At 42.5% G+C, this 21124-nt stretch overlaps 1 protein-coding gene across 1 annotated transcript in view; it reads left to right on the top strand.

Moving 5' to 3' along the window:
• The window catches only part of galntl6 (polypeptide N-acetylgalactosaminyltransferase like 6), a 494474-nt gene that overhangs the window by 411258 nt on the left and 62092 nt on the right, over window positions 1-21124 (top strand). Inside the window, exons 6-7 of the mRNA XM_007895954.2 lie at window positions 8718-8903; window positions 12303-12486. Coding sequence (XP_007894145.1) covers window positions 8718-8903; window positions 12303-12486 — 370 coding nt within the window. The remainder of the gene's footprint in view (window positions 1-8717; window positions 8904-12302; window positions 12487-21124) is intronic.

The raw sequence follows: 21124 nt of genomic DNA, 5'->3' as shown, positions 1-21124 counted from the left end.
CGCTTTAAGCTTGATAAGGTGGAATGGGAAATGCAAGTTCTCTATTTCTAATACTTAGCTGGAAGCTGGAAATGGGCATTCGCCAATTTGATTTTCAAAGTTATGTTTACGCATGTGCTCTTTGGAGATATAGTAATTTCATCCAAGCCCCACGGCAGTGAATGAACTTGAATGAAAAAGATGGGTAACCCAACTAAAGTGTGTGTAGTGCTGCCTTAACAAGGTGTGTGACAAATTATTCAAATAGATCCATAAGTATGCAAAGCAAACTAGTGCGAGCCATCACAGATCAAGATGTTCAAGCAAACTGACAAAGTCCTCACTGCTTTGATGTAGCGGTCATTATTCCAGGGAAGCCTTTGAGCTTGTGCTCTTTTTCTGTATTGATGCATTACTGGGTGATACGTGGGTGCTTGATTTCAGTTGATTAATCACTGGAATGACATAAATCAGCCTATTGATTTTTGTATACATAATTTATGAGATTTAAATTGTTTTCCTCAAACAACCTTCCCTGAACCCATTCCTATTCTCAAACTACTGCCCCATCTCCAACCTCCCTTTCTTTTCCAAGGTCCTGGATCAAGTCGTTGCTTCCCAGCTTCACTCCTTCCTCTCCTGCCACTCCCTTCACGAACCCCTCCAATCGGGTTTCCGTGCTGCCCACAGTACAGAAACATCCCTGGTCAAAGTGATTCTGTCCATCTGTAACCAGGGCTCCCTCTCCCTTCTCATCCTCCTTGACTTCTCTGCTGCCGATGATACCACTGACTACTCTATCCTCATTCACCGCCTCTCCCCTCACCTCAACCTTCATGATTCTGCCCTTGACTGGTTCAGATCCTACCTCTCACACCATCTCCACTTTGTCTCCACAAATGTCTTCTTCTCTAGCCTCAGGGCTGTGTACTTGGCCCTCCTCTCTTCAATATATATATGTTCTCTCTTGGTGACATAATCCCCAGACATTGGGTCAACTTCCACATGTATGCGGATGACACCCAACTCTATCTCTCTCCACCCTTGGTTCCAGGACCACTGCTGTCCTGATAGAATGTCTGTCGGACATCAAGTCCTGGATGAGATCCAACTTTCTCCAGCTAAACATCAACAAGACTGAGGCTCTCCTGATTGGCTCCCGTCAGCGCCACCTCACCTCAGGCGCTGACAGCATCACCATCCATGGTTGCACCCTCCACCCTACTAAGCCAGTCCAGAACCTTGGGGTCTTGTTTGACCCTCAACTATCCTTTCTACCCCACATTTGCGCCATGACCGCTCTGCCTTATTCCACTTCCGCAACATTGCCTGGCTCTGCCACAGTCACCCCTCAGGCTACCAAAACCCTCATTCATGCATTCATCACAACTAGGCTCAACTATGCCAACTCATTCCTTGTCGGCCTCCCCAACTCTTCCTTCCACAAGCTGAAGATCATCCAGAGCTCTGCAGCTCGTGTCCTCTCCCGCACCAGGCTCTGTGACCCCGTCAACCCCACCCTCGCCCGGCTCCACTGGCTCCCCATCCCCCAGAGCATAGAGTTAAAAATCTTTGTCTTCACCTTCAAGGCCCTCCACGTCCTTGTCACTCACAACCTCTGTGACTTGGTGACTCCATATCAACCTGTACACTTCCTCTGCTCAGCAGGCTCCAAGCCTGCTCCATGTCCCCCACCCCACCATCAGCAGTTAGACCTCCAGCCTCTCTGCCCCACCCTTTGGAACTCCATCCCACATTTCCTTTGCCTCATTCCCTCCCTTGCCTCTTTTCAAGGCATGTCTCAAGACCCTCCTTTTTGACCGTGCCTTTGGCCACCCTCCTTCCCTCCCTAACCTCCTAAAAGGTAATTTTGTATTGTATTGTATTTGCTAGCATTCAGAATGAAAACAAATTTAATATCCATTTGTAAATTCAAGTTTAGATTAAAATGTCAGCTTTTTAATTTTTATTTATATAATTTATTTATATATTTATTTTCCTAATAATAATTCTTGCATTTTATATAGTGCTTTCGCAGATCTCAAAGCACTTATGATAGGATCTATTGTAAAGTGTGGTGAATGTATTTTTGTAGTTGAAGGCGGGAGCCAATTCCCCAAAGGGAAGGAAGGGCCCAAGGCAGCAGGTGGTGGATTTCATATGGATGATACTGGTTCGGAGGGATGAAGGAGAAATGTGGTAAAGGAGTGTAGGAGGTAGAGGTGGTAGTAACATTAACAGAATATGTGGGTTAGATGAAGTTCACAATACAATAGTTTTTTTTCATGGAGTGTGGAAAAAAGATATGGGGGACGTAGAATATGTAGGGGGAAGACTGGCGACAGGGGAAGACAATGCAGCCAAGCAGATGTTGTCTATTTTAAAATGAAGAAATCTTTGACCTCTTCACACTTGGTGTCGGAGGGAGCTTAAAGGGATAAGTGGAAAAGATGATTTGTAGTGGAGAACAGGAGTCTGGAATTAATTTTGGCCTAGAGAATGACCTTGGGAGTAGAATGTGGTTTGGGCCTGTGTGAGGGAGAGACTCTAGGTTCGAAGGTATTCAAGCCACATCTGGCGATGAATTGTGAGGACAGTTTTTGTGCCATCTGCGTTCAAGCTCTCAGGTTTGGGATTTAAGGGAATGGAGGAATGACTGTTGTACCAGGGAAAGTCAGTGGGGTGGGAAACAGTCCTGGATTTCAGGGAAGCAAGAGTAGAAGAGAGTGAATAGAGAGTGGAAGAGAGACAGACGTTTAGCAGCTTGATGGTTGTATCGAGACAGCTATGGGTCGAGGATCAGAGGGAAAGAAAGTCCAAGGATGAGAGAGTGTTTGTATGTGGCTTAGGGGAGAAGCTTTTTTTATTTGTTTTGGTGAATACAAAGAAATATTTTCAAGTTATGCTATAACTGAGTAGCTGTTTTTTGAGAGTATTGCAGTCTTTACTCCCTTGAGGAGTGCGATATGCTTTCTGCACCCAAAGCATAAAGTACAAAGAGAATAATAGATTAACAGACCAGGAGTGTGCACCTCTAATACACTCAAGGTAAGTTCGTATGATGTTGAAAATGACAACCAAGCAAGTCTTTCTGTTCTTAGCAGAGTTTACCTCTTCTCTCAACGATGTCTTTCAGTTTTTGCCCTGCACCTTTATGTGATGTGGCAAAAATCTTTTTAAAGTGCATGTTTCCTTGAACTAAAATTGGGATTAATTAAAAAAAAACTCCCACAAAAAATAACATGTGCGATTTTCACCTAGTGTGACAGGAAACGAGTGCCTCACTTGCTGAAGAGAAATATCCCATTGTGGTGAAAATTGCGACATGCGATGTGTTAATTTTCAACAATGATAATTACCGCATCAATGTTAAATGTGATCAATGATAACAAGACTGGCCATGACCCACTTCCCCCTCTCTCTCGACTCTCCCAGCTTGAAGGATTTCTCCAAACAGAATAGCATCAGGGGCTCATCGCTCAGACACATCTGAAGTGCTATTTGCCTCATGTGTCGTTGACCCCAATATTGATATTCATTTCAGTCCAAAGCTGTTTTTCTACCATGTTTCCATTTGCTATTGAAAAGGGGGTTTTGTCACTCAGATGTATGTATATGACAAGTACACATAGGGTTTTAAAATGGCTGTAATACTAACATCAATATCTGGTAGAGCTCCTAGTTGACGTTCCTTTTCAGAAGTTACGAAACAAATTTCATTGCCCATTCTGTAATTTGCAATAATAGCTACAGGGATAATAACAAATCGTCATTACAGTCGATTGTCAACTGTGGCCCCATCTCATTAGAATTAATTAAGAACCTCAGTTATTTCAAAAGCTTGTGAATTTATCTACTTTAGCAAAACATAGTTCTGTACAATGAATGAGGAATTTCACTGTGTGCATTGTAGATGATGTTGATATAGAGGGCCCATTCTAAATTTCAAGCATAGTTTAAAATAGTCCTCTGACTCCCTGTATCTTAGTGGGGTGACTTCAAGGTCTTCATAATCATTCACAAATACCTCAATGACTTAGCACCTTCCTATCTCTATGATCTCCTCCTATTCCACTCCTCTACTTGCCCTATCTGATCGACTAACTTGGGGTGACTTGTCAGATATCAAGGCTTGGATGAGGACCAACTTTCTGCAGCTGAATGTTGACAAGACGGAAGTCATAATTCCAGATAAAATTGTTCATTCACCTCACGGGTGTTTGTAGGACACTGATGTGCACACATTGGCTGCTGCCTCCATCTATGAGAAGTCAGTCACTGTACAACAACTACAACAACAACAACTTGGATTTATATAGCGCCCTCCACGCCGGACGGCGTCTCAGAGCGCTTTACAGTAGCGGATCCTGGGACCGAGCTAGGGGGAGNAAGGTGACCAAAGACGCGGTCGAAAAGAAAGGTCTTCAGCAGAGACTTGAAAATGGGAAGAGAGGGAGCGAGACGAAGGGAATGAGAAAGGCAGTTCCAGAGCCTCGGGCCATAGTGGCTGAAGGCACGGCTGTTGAGGGTGGAGCAGAGGACTCTAGGGACGAGGAGGAGGCCAGATCCGGAGGAACGAAGGCAACGGGTTCTCTTTTGAGAAGAGAGGAGGTCAAAGAGGTAGGGGGGTGCAGAGGAGTGCAGGGACTTGAATACAAGGGTGAGGATCTTGAAATCGATCCTCTCTGGGACAGGCAGCCAGTGTAGTCTGGCAAGGATTGGGGTGATCGGGGAGTGGAGTTTTGTGCGAGTGAGAATGCGGGCGACAGTAAATCTTAAGTACTTTGAGACGTCCTCTCACCATGAAAGAAAGGTACTATATAAAACGCAAGGATTATTATTAGTGGAAAAATAAATATTGCTATAAATGAAAATAAATATCCACAAAAAGTTACAGACCCACGTCGTCATAGCCTGGAAGACATCTTGTTTTAAAATTCATAATTGCGGGAAAATCTTAAAACTCTATGCTTCCAAATTCAGATAATTTAAGATTTTTTCACAATTCTGCACAAACCTGAATTTAAAAGGCAAGCAAGGCAACGTGAAATTTAGGACGTGCCACTTGTATGCTTTTCAAAAGAGTCTGTTCAAAGCAATCATCTGCTATCGCTGGATGGAATAGATTTGACGCACATATTCACCGAGGCAGCAATCTTGCAGAAAATGCACAGTTCTGTGTTGCTGCACTGTGCCATTGTGTAATTCATCAGGAATGTTTAAAATCATATTTATTGCAAATTCTGATGGGTATTAAGATTATGACACAAGATGCATCAGTTTAAGTATGTTGGCAGTTGTAAAACCTGCTCCAACTGTGTCATATAATACTAATTGCACAAAGGTTGTGAAATATTGGATTATGCAGAGTTACTTAAGTTAATTGGATCCGACCTTAATAATTGACTAAATTGGTGATTTTGTTTCATGAGCTCCTAATCCTGCATTAAAGTAGTGCTAATACTGCTGAAAGTACTCCAATTCCTGACGGTACAGCACTGTATTCTGCTTAGCACTGAAATGGGTGTAAAACCATATTGGCACAATGAGGCGAAAAAAACAACACATGATGTAATAGTATAATTATATATCAAGTCATATTTTTCACCCCCATGAATAACTGACACAGAAAGGAAAATTAATTCTGTTGTGGCTAGAGAAGTGGAGTGTGAAATTTAATTAAAAAAATAACAATAATCCTTGCATTTGATATAGCGCTTTTCACATCTTCTCGACATCTCAAAACACTTCACAGAATAGACTGTAAAGTGAATTGACTGTATATTTGTGGGCGAAACGCAGCAGCCAATTGCGCACAGCAGTGTCCCACAAACAGTCATGGATTGAAAATGACCAATTTATTATTGTTTTGTTTTGGAGGGATTATTATTTAATGAAAATAATTCTTAAAAAAAATAACAATTTGGTCACTTAAATCACGACTGTTTGTGGGACACTGCTGTGTGCAATTGGTTGCCACTTTTCGGCCAAAAATATGCAGTCAATTCACTTTACAGTATATTCTGTGAAGCGCTTTGCGACGTCTAGAAGACGTGAAAAGTGCTACATCAAATGCAAGGATTATTATTATTTTTTTGAAGGAATTATTAGCCCTGGAAAAGCGATCTGCCAATTGACTAACAGTCAGGTTTCTACTTACTGCTAGGTAAACCAGAGGCGTGTGGAGCAAGGAAACTTGCCTAACGTTTCGCCCTGCCGGGAATCAAACCCAGGTCTCTCACTTGCAAGGCGAGTACTCTAACTACTGAGCTACAGGACACCACAATAGAATTGCTATAGAATCAGTAATACACTGATTCTATAGTTGTAGCAATGCATTGCTGACTCTATAGGATTGACAGTATACACTGATATTTATCATGCAATCTTATCTGACTCCAACCAAGACTCTAGTAGAACTGAAGTTGCTGTGATACACAAATACTACATATAAAAAAATTGCCACGTCTTAAAAAGGAATTGAGTCGCAAGTGCAATTTTCACTGCGTGAACTCTTTTAATTTTTTTTCTTTAAAACTTAAATGAATGTGTTTATGGGACATCGAGGCTATCAAATTAGGATAAAGTAGTGCTGTCTGAAAAATAATTGTATTGGAGACTTTTGTTTATTAAGCATCACCAGAGTTTTACTTATTACTGCCCTTCATCATGTGTTGTCAGTCTGTTGACAAGGTTATAAAACACCTGTTTCTCAATTACTATTTATTTGTCACTTTGGAGTCTGATTCCTGTGCTGCCAGATGACTGGGTGGTGTTTTGGCGTGTATCATGCATATGATTTATTACCTTATTTCATCAACAGCGAGAAAGAAACAATGATAGATTTTGTTTTTAAATTAACAATTCGGCGTGTTCTGCAGCTTTCTATGACAGAGGTCTTGACTTTCACATCTGAGTGCCCTCGTTCATTAGTTGTGGTGGAATTTACAAAGCTGCCTTTATTTAAAATGCAGCAGTGATAACAAACAGCGGAAAGATCTGTAGAAGCCACTGTAACGTGTTGTAAACATTGCTTTCCCCACAATTTATCATGTTAAGTGGCTTTGACTGTTCCATTAGCTGAAGCTGACTAGCAAAGCTGGGTTAAGGAAACACATCCACCACTGATCATTAAGGTTCATCTTCATCAGTGACTTCCACTGTCCTGAATTCCAGCTTTGTTTTCTTTTTGTCTCACTACAAATAACCTTGCCACAAATTCATTCTAACCCTTCAAGCGTTGAGATAGCTGCATGGAGTAGGTGTACATTCAACAGAATGATTTACCTTTTATTGTCCTGCAAAATTCTGACCAAAGGGTATTCTGTATTCAACAACAACAAATTTACATTTATGTAGTGCCTTTCACACCGGAAGGATGTTCCAAGCTGCTAGGAGTGTCCAAGAGTTTGCACCCGAGCTGGGGGTGGGATCTGAGGGGTGATGCGGCCCAAGGTGGGGTGGGACAATGAAGTTCACGTATGTAACACCTTTCACAAAAGAGGACATTGTCCTGAAACATGTTACAGAGATGAAATGGGAGCCCAAGCGATGGAATTGGTGGCTGAAGCCACAGTGAAAGAGATAGTTTTTTAGATGGCTTTTGAAAGCAGAGAGGGAGGGAGTGAGGTGGAGAGGTTTTAGAAGAGAAGGGCTGGGGGGCACTTATCCAGTTTTGCACTTTTGTGTCTTCTTTGAAGCCAAAGAACTGTTAAAATAACAGCTTCCAAATTTAGACTACAATTGAGTGCCAGATAGTGCTCTCAATCGTAACACATGCAATTGAACATTTTGGAGTCCCAAGGCTTGGCTCTTGCCAACTTTTGCCTAATACTCTAAGGATTGAGGTAAGCAAGGTGCATCCTCCAGAGTGAGAGTGTTCATTTCATTCCAGAAAATATCCATGTGGAGTTGGCCTACTTATGTGGAACTCTCAGCTTTGTTTGGATACTTTGGACACATGGTAATGGATTCTTACAGGGGTCAGATTTGTGACAAAAAAAATCAGTGGCTACATTAATAGTTTTAAAATCGACAAGTCTCCATTGATTATTGATTATGAGGATTATGTTTGAAAGAGAACGTGGGTTAGATGACGTTCAGAATACGATAGTTTTTTTTCATGGATTGCGGAAAGAGGGGGCTTAATAACATAAATGGTCTAGTCTTGTCCCATGCTATCTTATGTTATGTTAGTGGGCAGGGCAAGCACATGGCATTTAGGGACAAACGTAGCGTAGGTTTTAAGATCAATTAACCGCAAGTCTATGTCTTTAGAGACTTTGAAACCTAACAGCTGCCTAGAGCACCATTGGCATGTGGTTTAGTACTTGAGGAGAGTAGATTAGCTATCAGATGGGGATAATTCATTCTGAAGTCTACCACCACTAGTCAGGACTCACCATTCAGATGCATAGCTACATTCAATTTGAGTTTGTAGTCTATTTCAAAGAAGATCCAACCTCCAGTGCACCGTCTAACCACTGTTTATCAGCAGTAATGGAAAGTAATGGAAAAAGAACTGCTGATAAACAATAATCTATTACCAGTTTCATTATTGCTGGGAGATTGTCCTTCTAAAGAGACTGTCCAAATCTGAAAGGATTCAATTATTTGTTAATCTTTTGAACAAACCAATTGAGTTCCATCAACTGAAAATAACTGAAGAATCTCATATGGAAAAAAACAAAGCCTCCCCTGCAATTTATAAGCTTCTCTCTTGAATTGTGTTTTTCCAGAACACTTGAAAGAACGTTTAGAAGAACACATGGCTAGATTTCCGAAGGTGAGAATCATGCGTACCAGGAAAAGAGAAGGTCTAATCCGAACCAGGTTATTGGGAGCTTCAGTAGCAAAAGGAGAAGTCTTAACATTCCTGGATTCTCACTGCGAGGCCAATGTCAACTGGTTACCACCGCTCCTTGGTAAGTCTCTGCTTAGATTCATTCATTGATGATAACTGATTTCCTATGAATGTTATTCTTTGTAGCAGATTAAAGTGTTCAGATGATAGCAATGTAAAATCAGTCCAGTTGAACTTGTCAAGGCACTCACTTTGCCAACACCAGGTCATAGGTTTTTTTAGACTCTCTGGTACTGATATTGATTGGGAACTTCACTACCACTGTGCAGGAGTAGCATAAAATAAAATCATAGAAATTTGCAGCACAGAAGAAGGCTATTTGCATCATCATGTCTGTGCCTACTCCTGAAGAGCAATCCATTTACCTGCCCTTTCCCCATACTCATGTAGGTGACTCTTTTTAAGGTATCCAAGGTCTTATATTTAAGGTCTTATTCTCTTTTTTAGGTATCTATTTTATTCTCTTTTAAAGCTCAATGTGGATTCTCACTCAAACATTCTCCCGGCTGGGCATTCAACAACAACAACGACTTGCACTTATATAGCGCCCTCCACACAGGGTAGCCTCTCAGAGAGCTTAACAGTGATCCTGACTCCGAGCCGGGGGCGGGGGGGGGAGGGGGGAGTTGGTGGCCGTAAGCCTTCACATTCTAACTTATCTAATGAATTCCACATCCTAACTAATCTGTGTGTGAAAACATTTCTCTCTGAGCCTCTCTATTTTATCATTTACTAGCTATCTTAAACTGATGTCCTCTAGGTACTGACTCACTGATCAGTGAATTAATTTCTTCTGATTGACTATCAACGCCCCTCATAATTTTAAAGACGTGTATCAGGTCACTCCTCAAATTTCTTTGTTCTAGCAGAAAATGTCCCAGTTCCTCCAATCTCCACTCATAGGCCAAACCATGTCGGTGAAATAATTCACTGTATAAATTGAGAAATCTGAACCATTGTTTCTTTTGGGATATTCCAGAAGACACTGAGGTCATACAAACTCACCTGAACCTGCTGTATGGTTAACATCTAGAAAAGGCAGGAAATGTTATTGAGTTATGGATCAGCCAAGATTTAAGAAAGCAGCAAAGCAGGCTTGATGGGCCAGGTGGCTTACGTCTTTCCCTGTGTTCATAAATCACAGACATAGTGATACAAATTCTGCAGAGAATGAGGACTGAACATATATCTGATGGATAGCATTCCAGCACAACAAACATCCACTTCTTGCCGTCAGTTGATGGTACAGTATTTGGCACTGAGATAAACAAGCACAAATAAAATCTTGCCCATTGAACTGAACTAGTTCCAAGATGCCATGTTTGGCAACAGAATGTTTGAATTGAGTCTGTGGCGGTTTTGGTAGTCCAGCTTCTAAGCAAAATGGGTCCATAGTACTCCAGGCACTGCTGGTGATAAACTAGCTCATCAGCAAGTTTTGCCTGGCTCATCAGTAAGATTTGGGGGGGTATACTTGGAACAGGGATTCTTCCCACTCAGTTTCTCTCATTCATATGGATAGGACAGTCCAATCTGGAAGATTGCCAGACAATGCTCTGAATGGCAAACTATGAGCTGCCATACAGCTGGGTCTCTCCAGAGAGAGTGGGCATTCCATTCCAGGTATAGGAAATGTCCATGTGTAGGCGGCATATATGTGTGCAAAGTCTGGTTTAACTACTCTTAAGCATGCTGATGGGCTTCCACATGTATCTTTTACATAGTGGGTTGTTAGAATGTGAAATACTCTGCGTACAAGTGGAATAGGCCGAATTCATATTAGCTTTTTGGAAGAAATTAGTTCAATATATGAAAAGGAGAAATATGAAAGGATTTGGGGAAAAGGTAGGAGAATGAGACTGAACAGATAGGTCTTTATTACAGCCAGCAGAGGCACAGTGGACCAATTTAGAAATTTACAACACAGAAGGAAGCCACTTAGCCCAATGTCTGGCAAGCAGCAGGAAACTTTTTAGACAATAAGCCAAATATCCTTGTTCTGTGTGCTGTAAAATGTTTTATGGCTCATATGGATTCAGAAGTTAATCTGGCTCGCTTAGTAGCACTCTTGCCTCTGAGTCAAAAGATTGTGGTTTCAAGCCCCATGTCGGGATTTTGAACTCGCATTGTCTAGGCTGGCATTTTAATGCAGTACATGGGATGCACTGCATTGTTGGAGGTGCTGCCCTTCAGATAAGATGTTAAACCAAAGTCCATCTGCCTGTTCAGGTGGACATTAAAGATTCGTTGGCACTATTTGAAAAGAGAAGAGAGTTTCTTCCAATGTCCTGGCCAACAGACCCCCAGATAAAATTGATCATTCACTTCATGGGGCATTGCTGTGCAAAAATTTTCATCTACAAATAGTCACTATAATGCATATTAAATTCTGTGAAGCACTTTGAGACAACATGAAAGGCACTATATCAAATGCAAATGGTTATTATTTCATTAAGTAATCCACATTACTCCAGAATTAACATTGTGGGTTTCATGTTTGCACTTTCCTAGTGTTACATTGTACTGTATGTTGTTTGATTTCCCATATAGTGAGTTCTAAATCTGTGGTGCGGGGTGGGGTTGGGGGGTGGGGAGGGGAGAGAAGTGGGAGGAGAGAAAAGGGCAAGAACAGCAAACCAGTCATTACTTTTGGCCCAATGCTCAATCAAATCAATATCCTTAGCTCCAAATACATTCCCGAGCCACCTTCTTTATCACTAACCCCCACCACCACTAACCCATTTCCTTCTACCATCCTTGTGAATCTATATTGTATTCTCTCCAATGATTATATCTTTTCTGTGTCGAGATGCCCAAAGCACAATGCGACGCAAGCCTGAAAATATCGTCTCAAACTGTGCCCTTTGCGCTTCAGCAGAAATCACCTCTGGCAACACTCAACAAAGAAAAATAAGAACATAAGAATTTGCTAGACAAAAAAGATCAAGGTCCATCCAGTTCACCTTCCACCCTCCAGGCAGTCGCATGCATATGTCATGTCCCAAACTATATATTGTAACCCAAGATATTTTTTCTTAGCGCAGAAATACAGTTTTAAACCCAGCTAAAAAGTAGAACAAAGACCTGGCAGTAAAGTCTTTCCTCTCACCCTAAGAGTATTGTGATGTCTTACAAGCAATCAGCAGACTTTATTTGTGACAGATTTGGCACAATTTAACAAGCCTGAGTGACAGAGATGTAGATAGCTGAGGTTTCCTTAGTCTCACTGGAGAAGACCTACTTTAAAAGCAATGTAATTGCCTCTAATCACTGTCCAGCTGCATCAAGTCTGATTTCAGATTGCAGTCTATGTTTTTTGAAAGTGTGAGAAACCTGGGGTTGTAGGGACTGAAGGCAAACAATGCTGGAGGCCCTCTGGGATGGAGTGAAGTGTTTGAGGCTAGTGTGATGGATGAGCTGGTTAACTGTGCTTTTCTCCTGACGTCCTTTCATCTTTCAGACCAGATCGCACAAAACCACAAGACAATTGTGTGTCCTATGATCGATGTCATTGACCACAATCACTTTGGCTATGAGACGCAGGCTGGAGATGCCATGAGGGGAGCCTTTGACTGGGAGATGTACTACAAGCGTATTCCAATACCGCCAGAGCTCGAAAGGCCTGACCCCAGTGATCCATTTGAGTAAGTACTAATGAATGGGAAAATGACACAGGTGCAATTAAATACCGGCACACTGAAGAGAATGAGCTTTAACTAATAGAATGCGTGCAGGAAGCATTCAATTTTACTGTATGTATTTAAACGCAATTTAGCTCTGTATGTTTAAGAAGATGCCCCTTTTTATCTGCATGATTCTAAGCATTCTTTCTCTTTGCAAGTGTCTGATCCCTGCATTTGAATCGGCATCTGTCTAGAGGCACTGGGGATAGATACCGGCAGAGATGATGAAATGCTGTATCAAATGCTCCCATTTAGCAGATGTTATATCAATAAAGACAGGTAGTTAAATATATGTAGATTATTGCGTGAATAGTCTCAAATTAGGCTACATTTACCTCTTTAGTTAAGGAGAAACATTAGCAGAACATTTAATCAGGTTTTGTTGCATTTGATATAGTGCCTTATCAAGTCATTGAGAGTTCCAAAGTGCTTCACAGGATATACTGTAAAGTATTTTTTCACTGTATGTTTTGTGGGGTAAACACAGCTGCCAGGTGCACACAGCAATAACCCAAAAATCAACCATGAAGTGAATGACTAATTTTATTAGGGGGAATTGTTGGCCAGGACACTGGGAGAAACTCTCTTCTGTTTCAAATAATGCCATGGGATCTTCAACATCCACCTGAAAAGGCAAATGGGAAATGTACTTTACTGTGGAAGAAATGGGCTTGATGGTAGGGCAAGTCGGGCCAAGCAGGGGACATGGAGCAGGCCAGAGTGGAAGGAGCGGACAGATCTATGTGGAGTTAGCAGGTCACAGAGGTAGGAAGCAGAAAGGCTGTGGAGGGTTTTGAAGGCAAAACCCATCTAAAGATCTATCTCGTTGATTGTATCATTTGCCTTCTTCCCCTTCTCTCAATATTTTGCTATGCTCTGTGACTGCTCTCAATATGTGTCTGTCTTCTGTGACGACCCTCACATAGAAAGTAAAGGAACATTGGTGGCCATGCAAGCCAAGGAGGCCATGCCTGTCCCCGTTTCGTATACAGCAATCTTTGACAGAGTCCTAGGAACCTCTCCTTTCAGTTGAGTTATATTATATGTTACCAGGGAACCTGGGGCAAAAAGAATTGGAGAAGATTAAAAGAAAAATACGGAACTCTGAAATGAGCGAAGGACAATCTAATTGTAATTATTGTTAGTAGTATGCCAATTTTGGAAATGTCTTTGTGCATTAATGTTGAATTTTCAGAGATTTGGGAGTTTATTTTTGTATTTATTTAAACTGCCTCAGTAGGTTGTAGTGAGGAAGTTACTGCAACCACACAAGAAAACATTAAACCACAGTTTGATCTGGTTTTAATCATGCCTTGCTACTGGAGTTCACCCAATTAATATTTTTTGCCTTCTGGAAATGTACCCCAAACAAAATGTAGATTAATTGGTCGCTCACCTTATTGCTATTTGAGGCACACTGTTGCCACACTTGACTACATAGGAAGACTTGGCTTTTCAAAGCTCAATGAGTATTTGACATGAAAAGATGCTGTTTCACATGTATTGTTCCAATCTGTGGAAAGCAAAGGATGTACAGCTTTGCTGAGCCTGCACTGCCATCTACTGGTGAAACTGCTTTATGACCTCTCCCAGAGAGTTATTCCAGAGACACCAAGAGAATAAATAATAATGATTCTTACATTTACATATGATGTAACACCTTGCACGTCAGGAGGAAATCACTGGATATACCGGAAAGTGGAGTGACTGTATATTTGTGAGCAGTCAATTTGCACACTGCAATGTGCCACAAATATCCATGGAGTAAATAACCAATTTTTCCCGGGAGGTGGGGAGAAACTTCCTTCTCTTTTTGAACAGTGCCGTGGCATCTTAAATATCCACCTGAATCAGTTTAACATATCTTCCGAAGGACGGCACCACCAACAATACAACGCAACCCCAGCAATGTGTTGGAGTGTCAGCCTGGACTGTATGAATTCCAAGTTCTGATGTGTGGCTGGATCCCACAACCTCCTGATTCCAGAGGCAAGCATGTTACCAACTGAGCCACACAATGTGTGACACACAATGGTACCAACAAGATATAATACATAGGGAAATGTAAGGATTATTATCCTTCGGTCAACTGGAATACCCCAGACCCAGTAGATAATATTTAGATAGAGTGCCACTGAGGTTTTATGAACAACTAACCACACATAAGCTTGTTCTGCCACTGTCATTCATACTAAATATGATTCTGCAATTGTGTTGGCAGCTGCACCTTTTTGTAAAATTCTAGTTTTTAAAAGGATCCTGTTGCTGAGGTAGTTATTTAGACGACAGATCCATTATCTTTTATAAAAATGTTCAGTCCAAATTTTGTCTTAATTCTCCTGAGTCTCCCAATGACTCAGTACAGTTCCAGGGGTACCAGGTACACTTCACTGCCTCTCCCAACTGATCATTCTTCATGTATGAGCCCACCCGGTAAGTGTCAGGCACAGGAATGTAACATGGGTGACAGAACAGCTGAACTCAGTCTCTATCCATATCCACCCTTGTATGCTTTCCAGCAAAGTTCCCTTGTTAGCAATTGGGAGCAGGCACCCGGCTGATTGTTTTTCCCCTATAGCCCAGTGGTACTGAGTCATTTGCAGCGTCCCTACTGCCATCCCTGCTGAGATTCCATAACTAATCACAGATTGCATATTGACCTTGAAACAGATTCACACCAGGCAATGACTTTACCAAACAAGTCACTGGAGAACAACGTATTTGCTCTGGCAGAGATTTTTGCAATCCTATAGTTGCTGAGTCAGTGATATCTCGTTGCTGATGGGCTGTGCTGATTGGTGCACACTCAGTTATTAACCTGTGTAATAAAAGTAAATATGAAGTCAATGCAATTGTACTGCAGCAGATAGAGTGTAATGTCAATTTTCCCCATTGGTAGGAGGATGCTTTGTGAGCCTTCAGAGCAGACTATTTCTTGACTGTACCAGGAACTGATATTCTCTGGTAACACCCAGCCTTGTTGTCACATTGGTAATATTGCTATACTGGGACATTGATATGTTTGTTTTTGGATCAGTCAGACATCCAGCACTTGCAGAAACCATCACCCATGTTTAGGAGTATCCAAACCAGATGAAGAATTCCACATAAGTATGTCACATACACCTGAACTCTCAGTGTGTCTGGAATGGAATGCACACTCCCCCAGAGGGGCCCTGCTTATCTCACTCCAGCGAGTATTGGGCGCAGGTTAGCAAGTGCTAAGGTGCCTGGAAGTACAGCAGGCCCACCTGACTCAGAAACTGGGACCACTGAGACTGCCACACAGGATTGACCCAATTGCATTATTCAGTTGCAAGCCACCTCAGCTCTAAGGAGACCCCACTTACCTCCCCCACCTCCAGGTGGATAGTCACTAGATTTGATTTTGTTACATTGATGGAATGGTACATTGGACAGTATATCAATACTTTGTGAATTGGCTTCATATAGCTTCTATCATGCCCCGGGTCTGCCCTAGACTGCTGTTGTTCTCCTAACACATACAATATATAGGGTGGAAATAGTAGAAGAATATTAAAAATTGTAGATGATACCCCATTCTTGCAGTCTGTGCAGAAGAATTTCAGTTACAGATGTTGAGAAGTCGATGGAAGCAGAGTCTCTGTTTACCTGTTCAAGCATGTTCAATCCTCCAATATATGAATAACAACAACTTGCATTTATATAGCACTGCCCATGCTGGGTAGCGTCCCAGGGTGCTTAATGAAAGTGTACGAATGAAAGTTGTTGTTGTTTTATCCCTGTGGGAGGAAGGAGGGGTATAATACAATACAATTTCCACTTATATAGCATCTTTCACGTTGAGAGGACATCTCAAATCTCTTGATAATGTCAGCTGGGTACCCGAGCTGTGAGTGGGAGCTGAAAGGGGGTGGCGAGGGGAAAGATAATTGTACATTTTGAGACTAGCCTTAACCAAGAGAGGGAGGCAGCATGTCAAAGGGACTCCAGGATAGAGTTCCAGAACAGGGTCAGAATGGATGAAAGCCCCTCCGCTGCAGGTGGAGGGAGTTGTAGAATGGGGAACATGAAGCAGATCATTGTTTGCTGAGCAAAGGAAATGGAAAGGATCTGTTGGGAGGCAGGGAGACAGTGGAGCCTGACAAGGACTGGGTGAGGGACATGTGGAGTATATTGCAGATGAAGATGTGGGCAGTGGAGCGTTGGATCAGTTGGAGCTTATGGATAAGTGAGGAGATTGGCAAAAAAGGTCACAAAGGTGTGGGTGAGGTATTTGGTGTGAGATAGGGGTGGAGGTGAGCAATGTGGCAAAGGTGATGAAACGTTGTATTGGTGAGGGAGCATATGAGGGAAGGAAGGAGAGCCGAGGATTGAACTGAACATCACAAACTAAGTTTGTACACTAGTTCACTGAGTTTGAGAGACAACTCAGGGAGGTTGAGTGGAGGTAACAATATCTGTAACAATAATGAATATGACAAATAAAACAATTAATTGTAATGAATCATGAATAAGTTATTAATAATAACTTGCATTCTAACCTTCATATAAAGTAACGTCTCAAAATGTTTCACACACATAGCAGGGAGCAGATAGCGGGGTAAAGGGAGATTTAAAGTTGTTAATTGAAGGCACAGTCAAAGATGCATACTTTTTCACCCACAAAATACACAGTCATTCCACTTAACAATATATTTTAAAAGCCTCTGTTTACCTAGCAGTAGAGTAGGAACCCGGTCATTCGTCAATTGGCAGATCGCTTTTCCGAGGGAATAATGGGGGAGGGGGAGAGAGAGCTGGGGGAGGGGGAGAGAGAGCTGGGGGAGGGGGAGAGAGAGCTGGGGGAGGGGGAGAGAGAGCTGGGGGGAGGGGGAGAGAGAGCTGGGGGAGGGGGAGAGAGAGCTGGGGGAGGGGGAGAGAGAGCTGGGGGAGGGGGAGAGAGAGCTGGGGGAGGGGGGAGAGAGAGCTGGGGGAGGGGGAGAGAGAGCTGGGGGAAGGGGGAGAGAGAGCTGGGGGAGGGGGAGAGAGAGCTGGGGGAGGGGGAGAGAGAGACCCTCCCTGGGGGAGGGGGAGAGAGAGAGCTGGGGGAGGGGGAGAGAGAGCTGGGGGAGGGGGAGAGAGAGCTGGGGGAGGGGGAGAGAGAGCTGGGGGAGGGGGAGAGAGAGCTGGGGGAGAGGAAGTGACTGAAAGCACGGTGGAAAAGACAGATCTTAAGGTGAACTTTGATGGGGATAGCGGGGGCAGTATGGCTGAAAGTCCACTCACCAACGCTACGTTGGATCGGCGGGGAAGTGAAGCAGGCTGGTGTTCACTGAGCAGGGGGAGCAGCAGGGGTCTCAGGAGGTCACACAGGGTGAAACTGTGGAGGCCAACACAGCATAGTGATATTAGACCAGAGTTACTGAGGACAGGGGCAAGATAGTGGGTGAAGGTAGCTAATGGCTGAGGAGACAACCGCCCAAAATTCAATCCATTGGCACGTATATATAGGCTCTATTTAGATTTTTAACAGTACAATAGAAGTAACCATTAGAATATGTTTTACAGATGTACAGGATAATTTTAACTGAAGATTGTTTTGGAAGACATTGCTCTTTGACCTACGGTCACCTCCCCAGTTCAGAGTCAATCTCTGCCATTGTTAAGTGTTTCAAAATACTGCTCGCATGAGGCAAATAAATAAATGAAAGTTGTTATTGTTGTTCTTGGAAATGGTAGTCACACTTTTGGATCAGAGAGTGAAAAAGGGAGAGAAGAGTCCTCAGGGCCTGATAATTCTCTGATCATAGAGATAATGACTGAGCAATCCTATCTTCACTCAATGAAACGTTCGACAATGAGAATTGCTCCAATATTTTTTTTAAGACAAATTAAAATTGACGCTGTTGGTGGGTCATTCCGATGGGCAAATTGGTTGCCACTTTCACCCACAAAATACTTTACAATATATCCTGTGAAGTGCTTTGAGACGTCCTTCCGATGTGAAAGCTCTATACCATATGTTAGGATTACAATTATTATTGTTGTTATTAATAAAGTGGAATTGCAACATTCAGTGTGAGATTTCAGTTCTTCTGCCCCCAGCTTTCTGGAAATCTATCCCAAAGTTCCCCCAATTCCCTCCCAATGTTTAAAGCTTGGCTCAAAATTTAATTCTTCGAATATGCTATTATCATCTTTCCACCCCTCCCAACCCAGCTCAGTTGTCAGTCATAAGTGTGAAGCGCTTTGAGACATTTTCCTGTTGTGAAAGCCACTTATAAATGCAAATTGTATTTTATGTTTAATGATATTAACATATCGCTGGAAATTCTGCTCCCCTCAATGTCTGTCCACAGGTTAACCGCCCACAACCCACCCCAACTATTCAGCCAGCCTATGGCTCCAATGAACTGGTCTCCTTACAGATCAGGCCCTTTCTATTGCCAGCTCACAGAACTCAGGCTGATTTCAACTCAAATCAATTCAATGCCCAGAGAACTGAGACCCCAGAGAAGGAAAAAGGGGACAAAATAAATAGCCTCAGGGCAGAAAAAGTACTGGCACAGTCAAAAATGCACTTTTTTTCTGTCTGTGTTATACATGTAGTATTGAAATCCAGTTTGGTATCCAGTGTCCGTGCTCAGCTCTCCAGCTTATTGATGTAGCAGCTTGAGTATTGTTTGGGGACATTAGATTAGACTTGATAGACCGCAGTGTTGTCTATAGGAATCTGCTCTCAGATGAGCACAGAAGTCATTTCTGATTACTGGAAGACAGGCTGAAGGACCACAACCACTGGGTGATTCCCCTCCCGCTCAGCGGAAGAGGAGAGAAATCATTTCCAATGAAGAAATTGACCCTTTGCCCACAGCAGAAAGCCATTTGTCATTTTAATTCCCACGGTGGTCAGCGGGTGGGCGGCATGAAGGGATTGCGGGGCACTAAAATGCTCTCAAGAAAATATAAGTGGTTTCCTTGCGAGAACAGTGGGTTGATTCGGAGAAAGGAAAATAGGCATGAAGCACTACCAGGATGCTGAGCTGAGCGAGTTGTAACCAATGTCAGAGTGTGACAGGGAGAGGGGTGGTTACTAGGGGGATGAGAAGAGAAAGGTAGAGAAATAGATTTTGTGGTTCTTACAAAAAAAACAGTCTTGTTCCTCTTGTTGTCAGCAAGAAAGTCTAATTTCATTACAGTTACGTGTGCACCTTTCAATTAGGCTCCATAATTAGGTAACATTGTATATTGCAATGCTTTAATAAATAGGCTGGAACTAGGGCTGCAGCTTATTACTGAGCAGCAAATTGCTATCGGCATTAACAGCTGACTTCTCTCTTCCTCTTATTTGCAGTCTTTTCACAACCTAATTATAGTAGTTTAGTGGAAATTACTGCCCAGTGATGACACTCTGACCTCTCCAATGTGGTTTGGATGTGAACCGCCACGGATTTAAGACGTCCTGTAGCACCGAGTAATTGCTTTGGGCATCTGTATTAATCCCCGGTGATTTGAAGTAAATGAAATATTATAATTACCTCCTTTCCCTCTTTATGTGTCTTAAGTGTGGAGATGGTTGTGGCAGACGTGGCCACAGGGTTGATCAGAGGGCTGATTTGAAATCTCAGCTCAGCAGCGATGCACAAGGCAAGTCATTTGTAGCTTGGCAAACTCCCATTGCCCAGTGTAGGGCTGCTGTCTCCAGCAATATTTGCCACTGTGAGATTGTCAAAGGCGTTGCTGCAAGATGGCGATTTCAGCAATATTCTGACTCCAGCTGAAGCTTTTCAAGGAAGTCTACTGCAGTTACTTATGCCAAAGTCACCAGATACTACTTGTGTATTTTGTGTTTTACTGTAAACTTTTTCGATTTCTATTTAGATTTTAGGATCCTCAGCTACTCCTTCTCCTCAGGCTGAAGTTTGAAGGGGAAAGTTTTAAAAGTTTCAACAGCTCAACCATCCAAAACGCTTTACACTTAACTTACATCCACAAAATGCTACTTTTCCAGTGTGGAGGGATGGAGGCTCATGTGAAGTACACACACCACTACAGACTACACAGACTGAATGCTACGATTCCTCCCTTGGTTCCTTCAAGGCCGGTCTCAAGACCCTCTTCTTCGATCGTGCCTTCAGTCGCCCTCCCACCTCTCTGCCTTCCCTCACCCCTACCCCACCCCTCCCCCATGCTCGGGTCCTGACCCCTGACTGACCAGTGCCTTGGGACGTCCTCCCGGCGTGAAAGGCACTCAAATAAATGTAATTTTGTTGTTGTTGTTGAATGGCCTGATTCCATGCTGTATCATTCTACATAATTCTGTGTCTGTATAATTCAACAAGTTTGCAGCTCAATCACTGCGATGGGGAAATAAATAACATTAGAGCTGAAGGACGTCCTAAAGCACTTCGAGAGATATACTGTAAACTGCAGTCACTGTGTGTTTATTCAAATTATTCAAAAGAAGAAGGAAGTTTCTTCTTATGACTTAGCCAATACTGCCAATAGGAATTGGTCATTCACTTCATGGCTGGTTGTTGGGCATTGCTTTGTACAAATTGAAATTGGGGAGGATTAGTTTAGTTAATTAGGGGGAAATAAACTAGTAATTGATGCCAACAAATCTTATAGTTTT

This window comes from Callorhinchus milii, unplaced genomic scaffold (genome assembly GCF_018977255.1).
Source record: "Callorhinchus milii isolate IMCB2004 unplaced genomic scaffold, IMCB_Cmil_1.0 Scaffold1, whole genome shotgun sequence".
NCBI lineage: Eukaryota > Metazoa > Chordata > Chondrichthyes > Chimaeriformes > Callorhinchidae > Callorhinchus > Callorhinchus milii.
This window is presented reverse-complemented; position numbering and strand designations above follow the sequence as displayed.